Here is a 20,757-nt window from a genome sequence, read left to right as displayed (position 1 = left end):
CCACACGCCTTGGAACAAGCATCGTAGATGAAAGGATCACAACTGCCGAAATCAACAAATAATCAAGCAACTTAAAAAAAAAAAAAAACAAGCCCGGGAGAAAGTGGCATCAATAAAACCATTTTACAACAACTTCCTGACAACACACTTACAAGACACTCTCATATATTCAATGACACCCTGTCAGCTGGCTATTTTCCAGACAAATGGAAAAAAAAGCAATTGTAAGGCTTATTCCAAAACAAGGAAAATCACCCCACAAAGTCGAGAACTACCATCGTATTTCAATGCTTGAAGTACCAGGAAAAATACTAGAAAGAATTATCAATAAAAGGTTTAGAATACATTTTAAAAACCAATAGTATATAATAATGAAAACCAATTCGGATTTAGAACAGGGAGAGGCACTACACATGCCCTAGCAGTGATCACTGAACAAATCGCACAACAAAGCAGATTCGGGACAGTGTCAGGTAATCCTTAGACGTCACCAAAGCATTCGACAAGGTATGGCACACCGGGCTAAAATACAAGATTCTGCAATTACAACTACCTGCTACTATTGAAAAATTTCTCTGTGACTTCCTAGATGACCGTTGTGCAGCAATAAAGATCATGAACCATATAGGCCCAACATTTGATTTAGCATGCGGAGTCCCACAAGGGAGTGTCCTCTCTCCCACTCTATATACGATATACACCAATGATCTTGAAACAGTCAACAGTCACATCAACGTATGCTATGCTGACGATATAACACAAATAATAGGGTATCCAGGCAAACCTATGAATATGATGAATAAACAGACAGAACGAGGCAATTCTACAAGTGAACAGATTTGAGAAATTATGGAGAATTCAGAAGAACTAAGCCATTAAATATAGACGAAGACCTAATAGAATTCCAACCTGAGGGTAAATGTTCAGGACTATACATAACAACAAACGGGTATTACAAACACACACCGGACAGGAAAAAATAAAGCACTTGCAGCTCTAAAGAAGCTCTATAGACTACAAGAAATGCCAAACAAATTAAAATTCATCTAGTGAAAGCTCTAGTGCTCCCGATTCTAGATCATCATCCAATACCCGCCCATTCTTTCAGCAAAACCCAAATAAGTAAGTTACAGAAAGTCCAAAATAAAGCCCAAAGATTTGCGACGAATCAAAGATATCCATACACACTGAACACTATTCAAATACATGAAATTACAAATGCACTACCCCTAAACATCAGGCTGCATGAAAGAGTTAAGAGAATATGGGATAGATTAGAAGGCCTTGAACACCATGCCATGATTAAACTGAAGGAAAACAGAGAAAATATTACTAGATACAACCGGAATTTCCCTAGTAGACTAAATTTATATAATACTGTACCTGACCCGATATACAAATAACAACACTTATCATACTCACCTGAGGCTGATGTAAAACCAAAATAATAAAACCGACTTCCTCCGCACTCCTTCACTCCTGAAAAGGAAAAACAATATTAATATATGTATATATGTAATGAAGTACCAGCTGCCCACCAGCCAGCCCGGGCTCACCTTAACTTCACCACTGGAGTGAAAACTAAAAAAATCTCCTGCCAGGGTAAACAAACATAAAACATACAAATAACACTTTAATGGATATTAAAATAAATCAATACACAACTCGTGTAAACTCACAACCAAAAAAAAAAAAAGAAGAAATAACTAGATGAAACTTATACACCTCAAAATTTTCAGTTGAGGGACACCACGGGTAACCCTCGTTCACACGAACGCTTCTTTTCCCCTGCTGAGTGATGACAGGTGTCTCCCTCTGTCACCACAAACTGATAGGGCTCAGGATGGCCACACACTACACCACTCCTCCAGTAGACAGGCACACACTGGTGAAGACGACTGCGGCTACGGTCCTTAAGCATCACCGTGAAACTCCTGCAACATACCCATGGTGCACTCTAATCATCCTCTCTCCCGCTCCTTACATTTCATTAACACCCAATACTTTGCCCAATAATATCTTCACAATGATATACACTATCACATACCTGCTATGCTGACAAAGCCACACAATCCAGACCTCTAAAACAACGCCTCAAGTGTCCGTGTTCCGCGCCAAAATCTCTCTCGTTCCAAAGCAAACACTTCCCATCAAACCCCACGCTAAGCAGCTGAACATCACGATGCGTCTAGCTCCGCCTGACTCCTCACATACACAAAGACCACTTGCGAGAATAATTGACTTGGGGAACTCAGGATCCCTTTCCCTCTGCTCCGCGCCCTGAGTTGCCGGGCTGGGGGTGTTGTCTTACGCGGTGTGTGAAGCAGGGTGGCTTCCCGTGGGCAGCTGCTCCCCCCGGCAAGGGGTGGTGACCACCAGCTCTGTCGGCAAGACATCTGGCAGCGGGGAGAGGCAGAGGAAGACCGTGCTCCAAATGTCTAAAAACTCACATGATCTGAAAAGAAAGTAAATATTAATAATAAAGTTTAGTGAGAGGGCAGATGGACTTCACACAAACCTAGTCCCTCATCTTTGCTCCGCGCCCTGAGTCATCGGGACGGTGGGGCTGTCAACACAGCAGTGAGGAGCAGGGTGGCTCCCCGTAGGCAGCCCTCCTCCCTGGCGAGGGGTGGAGGCCACCAGTAGTGTCTGCAGGCACCTGGCAGTGGAGAAGGGCCAGGGTGGACTCTGCTACAGACATTGTACAGCAACATTGCTTATTATGTAAATATGTATATATGTATATAACCTTGTTAAGGATAAAGGTGGCGGTTGGGTTAGCTAGGCTCTGCTTATAAAAAAAAAAAATAAATAAATAAATAAATAAATAAATAAATATATATATATATATATATATATATATATATATATATATATATATATATATATATATATATATATATATATATATATATATATATATATATATATATATATATATATATATATATATATATATATATATATATATATATATATATATATATATATATATATATATTAGCAACCTTCTAGGTTGGGTGATTAAACCTAAAGTACAGTGTACTGCTATTAAAGAAAACTTCACATAAAAAATAGCAATGTGGCCTGCCCACAATCTTTAATCTACTACTTTCCTTCAATTTCTTTTCTTTTACTTCTTCCGTCCAAACTCTTCTATATCCTCAATCTTTTCTACAAAGAAACAAGAAGAAGAAAGGAGGCATGCAGTCTTCCTCTTGCAGCAGTGGCCAATACTCCTGCTTCACTGTCATGACTAAGTCTGTAAGTGCTGGTGGTGGTGACTGATGGCTGCATCTTATTGAAGACACTCCACACACTCTCGTGCGCTAGGCTGCGGGAGATCCTCTAATCACTGAAATTCTCAGCTCCAACCCGGAGTGTTTTAACAGCAAGCCGTGCCAAGATATAGTCCCGTATTCAGAAACGCTCTGCTCTCTCACCACGACTATTGTCAAATGTTACAGAAGTGATTAGGCTGGGTCTCAGGAATATCTTCTGTCAGCAATGTAAAAATCTTTTTAATCAGTCACTAAAACCGTCAATGCATCCTTAAATTCCGTCACTTCAACTTAGAGCCTATATAATGTAGTGGAGGTGCGGCGCAGAAATTCAGAATATGATCTGCAAGCATAATCTCATCACTTCTTGGTGAGTAGCGAGTAGCGTATGGGTTATCACCATAAGTCATCATTATTATTATCAATATTTTCTTTTCTTCACAGGCTTCTACTACAGGTTATGCTTATGATTACTCATTGGCCATAACGTAATCATTCAGTCATTTTCAATCACCACAACTCTATTATCGCTGCACCGTTATATGCTACGCCGGTGCTCATGATGCTAGTACTATCCATGCTGCTGATATTGGTCCTGCCGCCACTAATCCAGCCAGCGCAGTCTCCCTCATAGCAGGGAATAACAGACCTCGAGCTGATGGCAACACTCATGATGGCAGTGGTGGTGGTAGTGGTGGCAACAATGATGACGGTTCACGCTGATCCGGAACCTGGATCCGGAACTATGGCCATGGCGGCTAAGGAGGATACAGGGTGCATGGGAGCGGGTACAGGGGTTCTGTTCACCATGGTGGCCACGGAAGGTATGGTGGTTATGATGGCCACGGTGACCATGCTGGTTATAGGGGCCATGGTGGTCACAGCAGCTATGGTGGTTACATTGGCCATGTTGGCTATAGAATTTATGGTGGTCACAGCGGAGGCCACGGCTACAGATACGGAGACTATGGTGGTTACAGGGGCCATAATAACTATAGAGATATGATGGTTTCAGTGGTCATGGAAATTACAGAGATCACGGTGGTCACACCGGGCATATTGGCTATGCTGGCCATGGAAGTTATAGAGGCCATGGCCACAGCAACTACCGCTACGGGTCCTACGACCGCTGAGACGTTTTCGGCAGCGAGGCAGGACGACGGGGCGATGAGTACTCCGGCTGATCAGTAGTGCTCACTCATTCACTGCCTCACACAAACATTTGTGTCTTTTCTCAGGGAAACACTTATTGAACAGTTTAGTTAAAGGAAATGTTAACGGTGATTGCTTTCCCTATTTGCCCATCTCTTCCTTTGTGCGATAAATAACTTTTCGACAACAACAAAAAAAAAAAGATACGAAAATGCAAAACAAAACTTTCTCAATCTCAAAACGTTTCCTTTCTCTTCCTCTTCCTTCAGTAGTTATGAAAATTAAAAGAGTAATCTATTTTTTAACACTTTTGTTCATCATTTTCATGTATCTTTATTAAATCTTCCTTTCAGCCTCGGGTAGCTGTAACATAGGTGTTCCTGACGCTCTCTACACACACCCTGCCTCTCCCAGCGCCTCCTTCTCCTCCCACCTCTGCCTCTCCCGATCCCAGTTACCAGAAGCCTTTGAAACCAACATCCGAGAAAACTTAAAATTCGTTGGCCACATCCTATATTTATCTTCCCAAAATGTATGCTTACTGTAGAACATAAACAAAGGCTAAATTATCAAAATGCAACTAGTGTAGCTTAATTTTTTATCACCACGACCTGTAGGCCTTTCTTTTATTTAGGCATATTCTTACTATCAGCAATATTCCTGTTTTCCTCTTTCTCTATTTTTTTCTTTTAGACTAAAGATGAGATTATCATAATGTAGTTAGTGGTGTTTATTTTTTATTTCCATTACAACTTATAGGCCTTTTTCATTCAGGCATATTCACATCTAATATTCTTGACATTAACTATTTTCAACGAATCATGTTTTAGATATATTGACTTAAAACACAACAGTCGCTGACACGGGTATGAAATTAATCATGTGGAAAATCTTGTTGAAAAGCTGCACTTTCTTCATGAATTATGCCTCTTTCTTTCTGTTTTCCTTTCCCATAATTTTTGTAGCCTGTGCATTTTCTACTTCTTCCTCCTCACTTTTCCCACTTTCCTCTTTCCTACTTTCGCTTGTGTATTTTCTACTTTTTTTCCTCATTCTCTTCACTTTTCCCCCATCTTCCTGCCTTTTTTTTCTTTTAGCCTGTGCATTTTTTCGTCTCTTCTTCCTTCTCTGTCTTCCCACATTTTTCCCATTTTCATTCTTTTTTTTCTTTCAGTTTGTGGATATTTCGTCGCTCTTCCTCTTTACTTTTCCTATTTTCCTCTCTTTTCCTTAATTTAGTTTGTGAATATTTCGTCTCTCCCTCTTCCTCCATTTCCTATTCACCTTTCCTACATTTTTCTTTCATTTTCTTAGCGCCTTTTTCTATCGCTTCCTCGCCTTTCCCATTTTTCTTTCCTTTCCTTCTTTAGTTTGTGCATTTTCTATCTCTTCTCCTTAATTTTCCAATTTTCCTCTCCTTTCCCTTCTTGCAGCCTTTGAATTTTCTCTGTTGTGGTGAATCGTTGTGGTTAACTCGGACGAAGTTGTCACCGCTGTACCATATAGTAATCTCTCTCTGGTTCTGTTTAGTGATGTTTAGTTCTGTAAGAATTAGCGGGGATGTGGAAAGATTAGGTCACTAAAGGTTCTGTGTATTTACAAAATATACACACAGCCCTGTTCAGTGGCAAGAATGCCAACCGAACAAGCCACATACCCTACCTCCACGAACAGCACTCTGTCGGCACCCACTGCCATCGGCGCCGCGGGCGGCAAAAGTTGACATATTATGAAATAACAAATTTACTACTTTAAAACAGAGGTTACAATAAAAATTATGGTAATACTACTTAAATGATGAAGAAATTTTGTACAGTTTCGTATTCATATATCACTCTCTGTATCCTCCAAATACGAATATTAAATAAACCTACCTAACATCTACATCCACCTGAGGAGAAAGAGAAGAAAAAAGAGAAGGAAAATATGATACGACAACAACAACAACAACAACAATAACAATGATAATAATAATAATAATAATAATAATAATAATAATAATAATAATGATACTACTACTACTACTACTACTAATACTAATAATAATAATAATAGCTAGCCCTAACCTCCCTTCTTGCCCTTCCTTTTCCTCCTTACTTTTCCAGTTTTTGTCTCATTTCTCTCTTGTAGTTTGTGGATTTTTCGTCTCTTTCTTCCTCCTTTTCTTCCCTCTCCCCAGCTCTGACCATGCTAGTGCAAATTAAAAAATGAGTGCTGGTGGGAGTGCAGTACTATCTCTACCAATTAGCTAGTTAAAATGAACTCTCCAAAAGCTATGCAGTGACCTAAAGACCGTCCTCTTTGGTTATCATAAGATCAGGTGCCTCTCGGTTCATACGACATAAAGGGACTTGCAGGCATCGTGTAAAAAGAAATCGTGCAAAAAAGAAAAAAAAAGAAAAAGAAAAGGAAATGATGGGAAAAGCAGGCTTAAGGTATCTGGCCTATTTGTCATTGTTGCTTAAATATAAAAGATAAAAACCATTGAAATGCAGAAAAAAAAAAAAAAAATGGAAAAAATCACTTGATATTTACGTACAGTATGTACAGCGTGATCGAGCGATTGGGTTGGATCGTGCTGAATTGAAAACTTTGTTTTAATTAAAAGAAATTTAATAATACATTTCAAGTAGTGTTAAAGTGAATTAGTGGAAAAAAGGACTCGTGTTAATTACTAAACTTCATCGACGCAACACTGCAAGGACCAACAGGCATGCTGCTGCTTGTGTTTTATTATATTGCTCCTCCTCCTCCTCCTTACTACTTTAGGTCAGTGTATACCATATATTACTTATTATATGAACTTTATGCACACGATCACATGGACGCATATTGTCATGTAGGCGCTCCTCGCCCATTCACACCTCACGTGACTTCCCTAGAAGTGTCGGTCCCCTGGGGAAACATATGGACTCACATCATTCACCATTTATCACCTCCACAACCTAAACCACGTGACAAATGTATTTGTGCGTGATTGGTAGGCACCTCTCGGCCCTGGCAAAATAAATTAAGGGTCCCAGATTCGCCTGGGGCCTGGGGGACATCAGCAGTACCGTACTATATTCAGAGGCGAGCGCACTCTGTATCCATTCTTTCTGCATCAAATTAACGGCTAAGCCCCAAGATGTGACTCTTTCACCTCATATTTCTTTCCGGTAGGAGGCAGGATGGATGGACAACGTACCATTACTTGTAATCAGTACATTCAAATCCTAACCCGTATAATTTATAGCTTTTATCTTCTATTTTTATTGCTTTTAATCTGAACTAGATTTGATTTTATTACCTTTACCTTTTATCTGAACATTACTGGCATTTTTATGCAGTTTTTATATTTTAGCGGTATATGGCCGTAACTGTTGCGGCGCAACGCAGTATTTTTTTAATCCCTTCACTTATCTCCCTCCTCCTCCACCTGGCACACGCTCCGAAAAGAGGCTTCCCGCGGAGTGGTCCATTCTCGAGATATTTAGGACAGACAAACATCGTTATAAATGAGCGGAGAAATACGAGGCATACACGAGCCGGGGTTAAGAAAGAGCAGGGATGGTAATGGGTTAGTGAAAAACATGGAAGAGGAGAAGGAGGAGGAATACAAAGGAAAGCCAAACAGCAACAGACCTTTTGATCCTTGCAAATCTATTTGGTAACTACTTCTAACTAGCTACAGGAAAGAGAGACAGGACAGCAGAGTAGAAGGCTCCCCACCACTCCCTCCAGCTTGCACTGGCATGAAAATAGCTGGGGAAAAGTACCATGCAGTATGAAAAAAAAAAAACAAAAAAAAAAACTGACATGGATTTTTCATAGGAAAGGCTGAAAGGAAGTTCTACTATTCACCCTACGGTGAACTCTATACTCCAATCTGAAGATGAACACAATAATAATAAAATCGGTGTCTGTAAAATAAGAGTTGTTTTAGTAAATGCAGGGGTTATAGTTTTAGGTGCAATTATTCGGACAAGAAGAGAGCTTGTTGGGGATTAACTTGTGAATATTTGTCTATTTTATTTTTTAATGACTCAGTAGAATTGGTGTTTACGATTTCTGAAGGAAGTTTATCCCAGATATTTGCTATGCCATTAAAGAAAAATAACTCGCCTCAAGGGATTTAAAACGTTTGGATGTAATCTTGAATCTGTTATTTTTTGTCAGGTTAGAATGATCAATAATAAAATATGTATTAGCATCAAGGTTACTATATCCAGGAGGAGGAGGAGGAGGAGGAGGAGGAGGAGGAGAAGAAGGAGGAGGAGGAGGAGGAGGTCGTGGAGGTGGAGGAGGAGGAGGAGGAGGAGGAAGAACGCAAACACAAAGGAAGGACAAACTCATTAGTTCCTCCAGGCTGTGAGAGGACTACAGGTTTAGATCACCCACGACGCTATGAATATCCCACGACACACTGCTCCAAACTGATTTAAATCCAACCGTCGGTCTGATTTGTTATTAGTGTTAAGGGCTGAATTTCGTTACACCAGCTGTTCCAGTTTCTTTTTTCTTTTTGTCCAACATCAGCCCTTTCTGTCCCAACAAACTTTGGGACATGGGAATGCGGGGTTTTTGAGAAACGAAATAAATAAATAAATAAATAATTAATTAAAATATGGCATTTGAGAAATATACAGTAAGGCCGGCCACACACGTGCAGTTAAAACTGTCAGTTTGGACTGTTCAGTTATAACTGACAGTTTTAACTGACGTGTGTGGGACCATCAGTCTCAGTTCAACAGAACTGCGCAGTTCGACTGAAGGAAATAGAAAAGTTAAAAGTTTTAACTGTCAACTGTTGCTGTTTGACTGAGAACTGAGAGTGTGTGGGGCTTAACTGCGCAGTCCTCAGTTGACTTTCAGATTGGACGGAAACACCATGTGAGGGAAACACTTTACTTTTGGTAACGTTTCGTACAGAGTACTTCCTCAGAAGTACTCTGTACGAAACGTTACCAAAAGTAAAGTGTTTCCCTCACATGTTGCTTTCTGTCCATTCTGTCTTAACTTATTTGTTTGACTTTCAGATCTCATAGTGTTTCTTTTCTTTCAGTGATCCAAAACAGTAATTATGTCTAGAAAGGAGAATCAAACCATTGCAGACTTTATAGAAATTTATAAAGATGAACCTTGTCTGTGGAAGATTAAATCTGAAGATTATCACGATCGAACTAAGAAAGATGCAGCATACGAGTATGCCAAATTATGTGTTAAATTGCAAGAAATTGAGCCTGGTGCTACAAAGAAATCAGTGGTTGCAAAAATCAATAGTCTCAGATCCGCCTTCAGAAAAGAGAGAAAAAAAGTACAAGATTCAAAGAAGTCAGGATCATCTACCGACAGTATTTATAGAACAAATCTTTGGTATTATGGTCTCATGGATTTTCTTCATGATCAAGAAGTTCCAAGAAAATCAACATCGAACTTGGACATTGAAACTAATCAGGTAAGATAAATGTAATTGCGTTAACGGTTCGAGTAGTATTACTATTATATTTATTCTAGTGACTTATTGTGACATTTTTTAAAATTTCCTAGGGTTCTATATCAAGTGAAGAACAATACAATGTATATTGTTCATGAGTATTTCTGAATCTAAATACTTCATATAAACAGAAATTATGTACCATGTGAATTAGGTTGTACTCTACTAAGGATTAAACATGTCAAAACATAAAGTTGTGAATATAGAAGATAGATGCCTAACGGCTTGAACTTTTAATATAATTCCTTGACCAGTTAGCAAGATAAATGAAATAAGTTATGACTGAGTATTCCTTAAAATATGTTTATTTTGCCATGATAATTTACCATCATTCATGAAGTAGTGCATGAACTTATCCATAATTTCTTTGGCATCATTACTGATATTTCCCCGTCGACGATTTAGAGGGACCATTTTGGAGTCGGAACTATCACAACCTACGGATATGACAGATCCATCAATTCTGTTTTCTTCGTACAGCAAATTAGAAGGAGCATATGTACTTGATTGCTCTTCAATCAAGAAATTATGCAAAGCACAAGCAGCCATTACTACCTTTTCGATATTCTGGGGGTCCAGATTGATTGAACTTTGAAATATTCGGAAGCGTGCTGCAAGTAGACCAAATACATTTTCTACAATATGCCTTGCTCGGCTGATCCGATAATTAAACACTTCCTTTTCCGGTGAATCCAACTGTCCTTGTCTGAATGGTTTCAAAATGTCTACTCTGAGAGGGAAGGCATCATCTGCCACGAAAGCGTAGGGAACATCTGTGAAATTATCACATACATCATCAGGCGGTGGAATGTGTAGACTGTCATTTTTTAGCTTTTCATAGAAAGTTGTATTCTGCAGTACGCCGCCATCTGATATTCGTCCATTTGTACCGAAGTCTACGAGCAGAAACCTATATTCTGCATCGACTATTGCCAAAAGTACCATGCTGTGCTTGCCCTTATAATTATAATAGTATGATCCAGAATCGGAAGGTGGAACAATATCAATGTGCTTGCCGTCCATGGCGCCTATGCAATGCGGGAACTGCCATCTTTCCTCAAATTTGGTAGCTATGGCTTTCCATTTCTCCTCCGAGTTGGGAAACTGAAACAAATAAGAGATTGAGAGTTGGTTAATATAAACTTTATTGATGGTATGAAAGGTATTGTTTCTACTAACTTTGTTTCCCTACCATCTTAACAACAAACATTTACATAAATTTCACCATTTCAACTGTACCAATATCATTTATTTCAGGATTCTCATGAGCATTCTCATTTGGCGGAAGAGGAAGGTTCGAATGAAGGGAGAGACAATAATGAATCAACAAATGGTACTGTGGAGCAAGTGACAGACATGTCAGAAGTACAAGGAAAGTATGCTACCGGTTCACGCCCTGGTGCCAGTAAGAGGAAGATGCAAAATTATGATCTGACGGCAGAAGTTCTAACAACGATGCGAGACCATTTCAAGAAACCAAACAAAGAAGTACCTGATCGTTATGAATTGTTTGGAAAAACAGTAGCCTGTAGGTTGCGAGGGATGAACAAACATTTGGCATTAATTACTGAAAAGAAAATAAATGACATACTATTTGATGCAGAAATTGGTCAGGTTCATTCACCATCAGGCAGTTATCCATCATCTACTCCAAGTCCATATAATAACGCGTGTACTGCACCATCTCCATCTCCAACATTTGAGCGAAGCGCTTTGACGAATCTTCAATATGGAGCACCTGGTTATTCTATCGCGCATTCGGAGGATTCGGTGGCAACCTTCTTCTCTCAATATAATCCTAATATGTGATGTGTCGACTCATGACATAATTGCAAATAGCATATAAAATACTTATAAATGCAATAAAGTTATGAAAGGAAGCCATATTACTTTTGCAATATCTGTATTCACTTAAAGGAATGTGATGTTCTTATTTCCATGGACCAATGTAGTACCTAAATATTTTGCTTGTGTGATTACATTGATGTAATTGAGTTACATAGAAGATTAATAGAATTTTTTTTCCATTTCATTCCATTAATTTTGTTTTTGCACACTTATAAGAATGGGATGTTCTTATTTTCATGATCCAATCTAATGCCTAAATATTTTTACTTGTGTGTTTACATTGATGTAATTAAATTACATAGAAACATTAATATAACTGTTTTTAAATTTTGTTCCATTAATTTCGTTATTGTACAACGAAAAGTACTTGAACATGAATTGGCAAATCACAGGAAATTTAAGTATTTGTGCAATGTCACTATTTGTTTTTCTAAAATGGTAAATAAATTTATAAAATACATACCTGCATATACATCCGCAAAACCTGGAACAATGCGTCGCACGTTTCAGGGATGATTTTTCCAAGAGCTTGAGGAGATATTCTAGTGGAGAACTTAAGGCACTCATATGATCGTCCTGTCGCTAGAAACCTTAAGGTACCTGTTAGTCTTTCATGAGGCGATATTGCACTGCGCATTATTGTATCTTTCTTTTTAATGAAAGGAGATACCAGGGAAAGCAATTTTTGGTACACATTTTCACTCATTCGTAGGTAATTTTGAAAATCTTTTGCTTCATCACTTATTTCTCTCAGTAATTGAACATCAGAAGATTTATTTCGCCTCAGCAACCACTTCTTGCACCACTGTTTGCGCTTCTTAGTGTTTTTTTTCCTATTTTCTTGTGCCATTACTAGTAATACCCCGAGCGCTGCTAGATCGTCCTCCTCGGAATCCATGGTTAAACTGAACGATTCAACTGTACGTCTGTGGACTTGTCAGTTGACAGTTAAAACTGTCAGTTATAACTGAACAGTCCAAACTGACAGTTTTAACTGCACGTGTGTGGCCGGCGTAAGAAATCTGTCTCACGCCGATCCTTGGAGAGATTCTAGAAACCACAATGTAGCTGCCAAAGGTTTTACGTTTACAGATATGAAATCATGCAGCGGAATTTCTCCATCAGTTCTTCTGACTTTGTTAACAATATGTCACTCCTGTCTGCGTTAACAATATACATAGTGGTTGTTTGGGTCGCCATCTTCACTTACATCCTGCCTCGCTGCGATGATGTCATCTAAAGGATCAGGAAGAGGAGGAGGAGGAGGAGGAGGAGGAGGAGGAGGCAATGATAGGGAAAAGGGGAATGAGGAAGAGAAGAGCTAAGCAAGGAAGCCTTTTCACTTAGACTAACTTATCTTCAATACCTTGGATTATCTTTGCTCGAGGATCTTCAGGTTCTCTGTGGCCAGAAGTTATCTTGCTATGATAGATGTAAAACGTGTCTGCCCTAATAACTCCTTCATTGTCTAAGGTTTACTGCAACAAATAATTTCAGTGGGCTATACTGTTTTATCGTGGATTGGTAGTTCCCGTATTAAAAGAAAAAAAATAACGAAGTTTGGGTGGCTAATTCACTGTGAGGCGCAAATGTTCTAGATATTTGTCGTATATTCAGTTGAACTCTGTAATAATGTAGTACTCACTTTTGTTGAGTGGATCTCACCCCTCGTAACACCGACCTAAAAGCTATATTAGTGATCCTCTGGTCCTATCTTGTCTCCTGACCAGCGGTGTTTTCATAAGAACATAAGAAAATAAAGGAAACTGCAAGAAGCAATCGGAACTACACAAGGCAGTCCCTGCATGAACATACCTACCTAATTCGCCCTATCACCCTCATCCATAAATCTGTGTAATCTTCTTTCAAAGCTCCCTAATGACTCCGCGCTAACAACCTGATTACTAATTCTATTCCATTAATCTACCACTATTTGAGGACGAATTCCTTCCTATCTTTTTTTAAATATAACTTTGGTGACCTTTAACCCATTAATTCTTATTCTTTCCTTACTCTATCAGTGTCAAGGAAGATAAAGGCAAAAGAAACTATTAACCCAATGGGAAGAGCCGATCCCTGGTATTCTTCGCAGGTACTGCCACGATGGCCGTACCTACAAAGAATACACAAAGTACACTTAGCGGACGAAATTCTCAAATCTTACATTTAAGTACTGGCGGAATACTTAAGGCCTACCTTCCAAAATACTAAGTATACTTAGCGGACGATGAAGTTAAGTGTTGTGGATGAGGTGTCTCAACCTGCTTTTCCAACACTTATGTATTCACAATCAAGAGGAGGCGGAAGCCAAGAATTTATAGGCCTAGAAAAGGCATCTTAAATGTGTTTGATGACCCTGAACTCGTTAAAAGGTACACGCTAGATCGTGAGGGAATATTGCTGGCGTGTGATATGGTGAGAGATGCCATCGCACCCAAGACCAACAGGAGCAAGGTCGTAAGTGTTGAAATGAAGATGGCTACAACTCTACGGTATTTAGCTACTGGGAAAATGCTGCTCTGCAGTGGAGATGCCCTTGGCTTATCCCAAGCCATTAGTCAAGTGGTAAGGCAAACTTTGGACGCCCTTGTAACCAGCCTTCGTGAGAAGATTCATAAAATTTCCAACCCGGCAAGTTAACATTTAGCGAAAATAAGATGAATATAAGGAAATTAGCGGCTTCCCAGGAGGGGTGAGAGCCATGGATAGTACTCACATTAGAAATGTTGCTCCGAGGAAATATGAGGCGGAGTATGTCAATCGAAAACTTTCCATAACATGAACGCAGAATTTGTTTTCGATGCTAAATACAAAACATTAGATGTGGTTGTCAAATGGCCCGGGGCTACCCATGATACCTGAATATGGAATGAGTATGGAGTGAAAGTAACGTTTGACAGAAGAATGGTAACTTTTGGCTGCCACCTCCAAAGGAGACAGTGGCTATCCCTGTCAGCAATGCTTGCTTGATAGTCTGCCTTTTCACATAGAGTTACCGCTTCTTCCTCTGTGTCAACTGTTATTTGTAGGTTGTCCATGTAAAATACATGATCTATTTCAGGACAACTAGCTTTGTTAAAATGATGATGTAAAACCGAACATAACAGAAATGGACTTGAACCAAAGAGGACAGATTTAAACCGGTATACATCCAAAGGATCATTCTCACTGCTTGGATTTCTTGATCATAAGAACTGTCTTCTTCCTTCAAACCTATCCTTAGGAATGTTTTTGATATGTCAACTACCAAGGCGGATTGTTTCAGATAGAATATCACCAATATGTTAGGTAGATTCTTGATTAAGTTGGGTCCTGTATACAAACAGTCATTCAGACTGCTGGCTGCTCGTGAATTGCAATTGGACCATCCTTATTGATGTGATGACAGTTTTTCTTTACCGCATGATGAGGGAAGTAATGGTCAGTGTTATGATATACTGGTTCCTCTGCCCTCTCTATGAAAATATTTGCAGTTTGATTTCTTATGGTATTATCATATTGTTCTAACATGGATTTTTTTTTTTATTTAGTGCATAAGTTGTTTAGTTGACCCTTGGTATGGATTGCTTGGTAGGAATGGTGAATTCATTTTCCAAGGTAATCTGACTCATTATCTTTATGCTCTATTGTTTTGTTGAAGTATTCTTGGGCCATTTGCTCTTCGACCTTTGGGCCATTAGGATTTATTCCTATGGTATCTAAATCCCATAACTTATGGATAGGTTTGTTCCTTTCCTCTATGATGTCGGACAGTTCACTAGGGATAATTTGAGCTCCTAAATGGGCCACTAGTAGGGACAGAATTGGTGTCACAAAGACGGGGTCTACTCTTTGAGTTGGTTGTACACTCTTAGCTGGTAACAGTGGTTCTACCATGAGATTCCTGCCAGCTGTTATCAGCATTTGAACGCCATATTTCCTTAAAGTTTTCCCTACGAATTTCCCATAGTAATCTGAACCTATTATTAGCTGAATCAGATCCACTTCGTTTGATGGTATGTTATGGTTAGCTAATTTTATAGCCTTTGATCTTAGGAAGTCAGCGGTTTCCTTATAACCTTGGATGGTTAGATTGGTGTTCATGTCTGGAATCACCGGCGCTGTTATCTTTGTTTTAAATTTACCTAATTGTATGATGTGTTTTATTATGTCATAAGTTTGGGTATTGTGCCACTTTCACGGTCACTATTAAAAAAAAGAAAAAAAAATACTAGCAGCAGACCGAGAGGATTTCTCTCTTAACAAGTGACTCCCAACTAAAACTAACACAACTTAGGATCCCAGGAGTGCTTCTCTGTAATTTTTGTGGTTAGATGACATCCAGGATAGTAGCTGGAGGCAGGTAGGTGTCCAGATGAAGTGGAGTGCCCGATTACCACCGACCGCGTGGCCGTCGCACTTGGTGGCTAAAGTCGAGGTGATGGTCTTTTTTTTTTTTTGGTGGGGGGGGGGAATGGAGTCGACAGACTAGGCCTCTTCCGTTCCTCCTAGGCTGGGTAGCGTCACTTAGTGGAGTCTCCTCTCCTCAACACCTCAATCTGGTGTCTCTTTGGCACCTCTCTTAGTCGCTAGCTAGATTTAGCCCGTGTCCTGGCCGCGGGTCCTAACCCTCCCCTGCACGGGCAACATCACAGCTCAGAGGCACCGACGTCTTGTCTGCTTAAAGGTCAGAGCAGGAGCGAGCGAGGTTAGACACTGTCCTTCCTAGAGCGTGGTCAGAGCGAGAGAGCGGCCCAGCACTGTGCGCTGGGCATGAGGATGGTATCGGTATCCCTCCCCGCTGTGTGGCCACCGTTGATTGCCCACCACCATTTCCGCACTGCGTAATTCTTCTGGGATCCTCTTATAACCTATCTGCTTCCCTGCATCTACATAACATACTTCTCGGCCTGTTTGTGATATTCGAATTGTACAATATCAACATTTCACTGAGTTTTCCGACTTGCGTAGTTATGGCCCACAGCGCGTTCACTATTCGAACACCAGTAGGTGCTTGAGCATGAGAAATTTTCAGGGGAGACGGATCTAAAACTCTCCCTTTTGTTTAAAACCACAAAAACCCTCGATACAGTATTATTATTGATTAGGAAACTCAAGATCTTTAATTGAGCTTCTCCTTTTATTGGGAGATTTAAAACCGCAACGGTTTCCTAACTTATGAAACTTTTCTGTGCTCCTGTTTCGAACAGAACCTTGGCCTTCATTAGTCATCTTTGACTACTAATTCCTACTTCTGCTACTGGAACTGTTGCAGGAGAGATAGAATGGATATTATTGGTCTTATCATATGAAGGGGTTAGTTTAGTATCATACCCTATCATCTCATATAGGGCTACATGCACATATGCAGTTTAGTTTTACAGTCTTTCATTTGATGTGATTCACTTTGGCATAATGTGCACCTTCTTAACTCCACCACCTAGTCTATTTACTCTCCTTTCTAACCCTTGGTAATTGCCACAGTATGCTGGGTTATGCGATTCGGGGCAAAACGCACATTTCTCAATTGTTGAAGTTTTAGGTCTTACTCCTATCCTGTTATTATAGTTAGTATGGGGTGGTACCTCTAGCTTCTTATTCACAAATAAGAAGGTAACTATTGTTTCAGCATCCCTATAACTTGGCTTGGTTTTATTGTCTGGGCAGTAGTTGGTTCTGGATTCACCTCCTTTCATTTTATAGAGTTATGTCTTATTTCCCCATTCATGGTAAGTTTTGTTATTAAAATCTATTTTACTTGGTTTAGATGTCTCATCATTGTTCACGTTCTTACAGATTTCTAACAATGATTCATCTGTTTTCTTAAATGTGGAATGGTTCTTTCGATATTTTAGGTATAGGCGAGTGCTGTACTGAAACATAAGGTCTCGAGGCCGCCTCATGTACCCATACATGCTTAAACTGGCCTGATCAGGCCCTGGCCGGACGGAGCCAAAGTGTCCACGACAGGTTCGTGAGGCGGCGTCTCTGGCGGCCTGCAGGCGGCCTGTACAAGCCGCCTCAACATCCCATACACGCTCAGTTTGCCCTGTCCTGGCTTGTGCAGGCGGCCTGACAGGTCGCAGGTAGGGAGTGACACCGTTCGGCCTGTCCGGCCGACTGTTCAGGCTGCCGGACAGGCTGCCTGAGCGTGTATGGGGCCCTTTTGGTTGGCCTCTCATTGTGGAAGTAAGAGAGAATCTGTTATCTGTTACTCCTCATTAGTTCTATCTGATTAAAGTTTAGTTAACTGTTCACCATAATTTGTTTCTTGTTCATATTCTGAAATAATCTGGTCATAGGCTTTAGGATCCATATTCTACAAACGTCATAGCCAAGTCCGTCGGTTATAGCAAAATAAAATGGCGCATTACAGACAACTCTGTCGTAAACTAATATCCTCGTCTATAAAGTCCTATTACACTATGTAACACGATTTTTGTCTGACAAGTGTTATTTTCCATTTTTTTTTTTTCATTGCAAAACAATAGAAAATTCCTGTCAAACTTTGCTTCTATAGCTTTTAGAATGATTTTTCCCAAGAATAACTAAATTTCACCATTTTTGCAGATGCTGTCGCAGAGAACTTCTTTCCTCTTATCTTGATGAACTGACCATATATGTAGCAAAATACATCTGGAGAATGATTGCAGCCACTTGATCCAATTTCACCTCTTGTGTTGTGTCTTCTCAGGCAGAGCATAACTGATTGGTGGTCTGCAAGCCCATATATTGTCAAACAGTACTCTAGAATATTCTTAGTCTTTCTAGAATGTGTTCCAGAATGTTTTCAATCTTTCTAGAATATATTTAAACCTACTTTAGAATATTCTGAATCATTCTAGAAAATCCTAATAGATTCTAGAAAATTCTTGATAGTTCTACATATCTCTACTGTATTCTAGAAAGTTCTAGAATATTCTGGAAATGTTTACATTGAATAGAATATTCTGGAAATGTTTACATTGAATAGAATGTTCCAAAATGTTCCAGAAACTTCTAAAAGTATCTGGTATAACATTCTGGAGGATCTGAGAAGATTTCTGAAATGTAAGCAAATTCTTCGAAATATGAGTAATTTTTTACTAGATCTGCTTAGCTCAAGAATGATCTTATTAAAATTAAAAATCTTTAGAACACTTTATATTCTTTCTTTCATTGTCTTAACTTATCTGCATCATTCCAAAAGCAATTAGGTAAGCAAATGAAAGTTTGCAAAGGTCTTTACCTGACATGAAAACCAATAGTAACCAATACTATAATGAAATAATGCAAGAATGTAAATTAATTTTTCTAACCGCAAAAGCAAAGTTTTAGGATCAAAACTTTTTTTATATATATTTTGTTTTAGGAGGAAATAACTGGAAAATTATGGTTTGGGACCAAGGACAAGACAAAAATGAAATTTTGTTACATACTGTTATCGGCCATAGTGACATGAGAGGGTTCACCCTGCCTTAACGCCGTTTATGATCGTCAAAAGTCTGTCAGTATCTTGACATCATGGCTGTACATACCATAATACGATCCCCAACTGTTTTTCGTTATAAATAACAATAAATACTAATAATTATGAGTAAATAATGCCCTTTTTTGAGGCAATAAAGTATTATTATAAATAATTGCTGGGGAGCAATACGATCAATTTTCCTGTGTTGGGCTGTTGGCCATAATCTTCATCTATGTAACATGTTTCTTTTGATTAGATACAGTCTAACTTCCCCAAAAGTCATAATATGAAGTCAAAACAATTTAAATCCAAGAAAATAATGTCAAGAACCTATTTCATTCCTTAAATTAGAAGTTGACAAACTGTGAGCGTGTGTTCTAGCGGCAGACGATGACCGAGACATGACAGATGGCTTCTGACTGCCATAAACTGATCATAAATTGTTAGTTATGACAGGTAGCTATGGTCGATCATAAGCACTATTTAGAATACATACCCAGAATCTTTCTCTGTCAACAATATAGTTGAAAGCAGTTTGATAGCTACTCCATTTTCCTTTAGAGATTCTGTTATCCTCTGTAATTTACCTTGGGTTAATTGGTCACAGCCTATTACCTCATAACCTTCTTTACTAGTTCTTGTTAACAACCTTGCTTTGTTGCCAAGGATTTCCTAAAGATTTTGGTAGATATATTTGTGAATTTAATTTTAAGCTGTTCTTATTTGCTGGTTATTTGAGTAGTTGCCTGTTAACCCACCTGTTGTTTTTTTTGTTGTGACATGTTTCGTCTTATACCCCTGGTTCAACTGAACTCAACGAGTATTTATTATATTTTCAGGTTGGGGTTTAGTTTACTAATTTGTGTTATATGCTCTCATGGCATCATCCCCCATCTTTCCGTCTATGAACTGTCTGAGGTGGTAACACACGTCTCCCCTGCCTATCCGGTTCCAATACTCCATCTCTCGCCAGATATCTTGTATAAAAGGAGAATCAAAGCTTAGAAAGTGATTATTAAGGTCCCTTTTTAATGCCCTATTGATGGACTTGTTAATCCAGTCATATAGTCTTTGATTCACTCGCCTTGGCCTCGGTTCCGTTCTAATTTTCGGTTCTATTTGCACTATAACAACCTCAGAGGAACAGTGGCTTTGTGTTTGTCTAATTATGCCTTTAATGTGTTCCGCTTTGTCCCTGGGATTCGTTTCCTGGTTTATATCATGCTACCCATGAACAATAATGTTAATTTACAAGGCTATTATAGCACCTATTTTAATATTCGATCGAAGTCTTCATTTCTGGTCCCAGGACGTCGAAAAGTGCTAATCTTGCATCCGATAATCGGCGGGGATTGCCGTGGGAATATTTCTATGACATACTAATGCCACACGAAACATCAGATAGGAAGCTTCTCGAACCTTCCTATCTCAAGGAACCACCTTCCTCACATGGAGCACCAAAACAAAATAATTTAAGATGTGAGAACTATTTGGGGTTTTCACTCACCCTATTGCCTCCCAGCTAACACAAACACTGAAAGCATCACTAAATACAATTATAAATAGAATGA

General features: G+C 39.2%; 1 protein-coding gene and 1 long non-coding RNA gene across 2 annotated transcripts; both read right to left on the bottom strand.

Moving 5' to 3' along the window:
- Positions 1 to 1,685: 1,685 nt before the first annotated feature.
- On the bottom strand, positions 1,686 to 2,777 carry LOC135110182 (uncharacterized). Its single transcript, XR_010273145.1, has 2 exons — positions 2,048 to 2,777; positions 1,686 to 1,934 (listed from the first exon to the last, which is right to left on the bottom strand). It is a non-coding gene; the product is annotated as an uncharacterized LOC135110182 (long non-coding RNA).
- A 4,534-nt stretch (positions 2,778 to 7,311) lies between these two features.
- On the bottom strand, positions 7,312 to 12,394 carry LOC135110095 (uncharacterized). The gene is made up of 3 exons (XM_064022047.1): positions 12,221 to 12,394; positions 10,236 to 11,013; positions 7,312 to 7,328 (listed from the first exon to the last, which is right to left on the bottom strand). The coding sequence occupies exons 1-3, from the start codon at positions 12,392 to 12,394 to the stop codon at positions 7,312 to 7,314; spliced, it is 969 nt and encodes a 322-aa protein (XP_063878117.1).
- Positions 12,395 to 20,757: the final 8,363 nt, after the last annotated feature.

Source organism: Scylla paramamosain, chromosome 20 (genome assembly GCF_035594125.1).
Source record: "Scylla paramamosain isolate STU-SP2022 chromosome 20, ASM3559412v1, whole genome shotgun sequence".
Classification (NCBI taxonomy): Eukaryota; Metazoa; Arthropoda; class Malacostraca; order Decapoda; family Portunidae; genus Scylla; species Scylla paramamosain.
The sequence above is the reverse complement of the archived record's forward strand: the minus strand, read 5'-3'. Positions and strand labels throughout refer to the sequence as shown.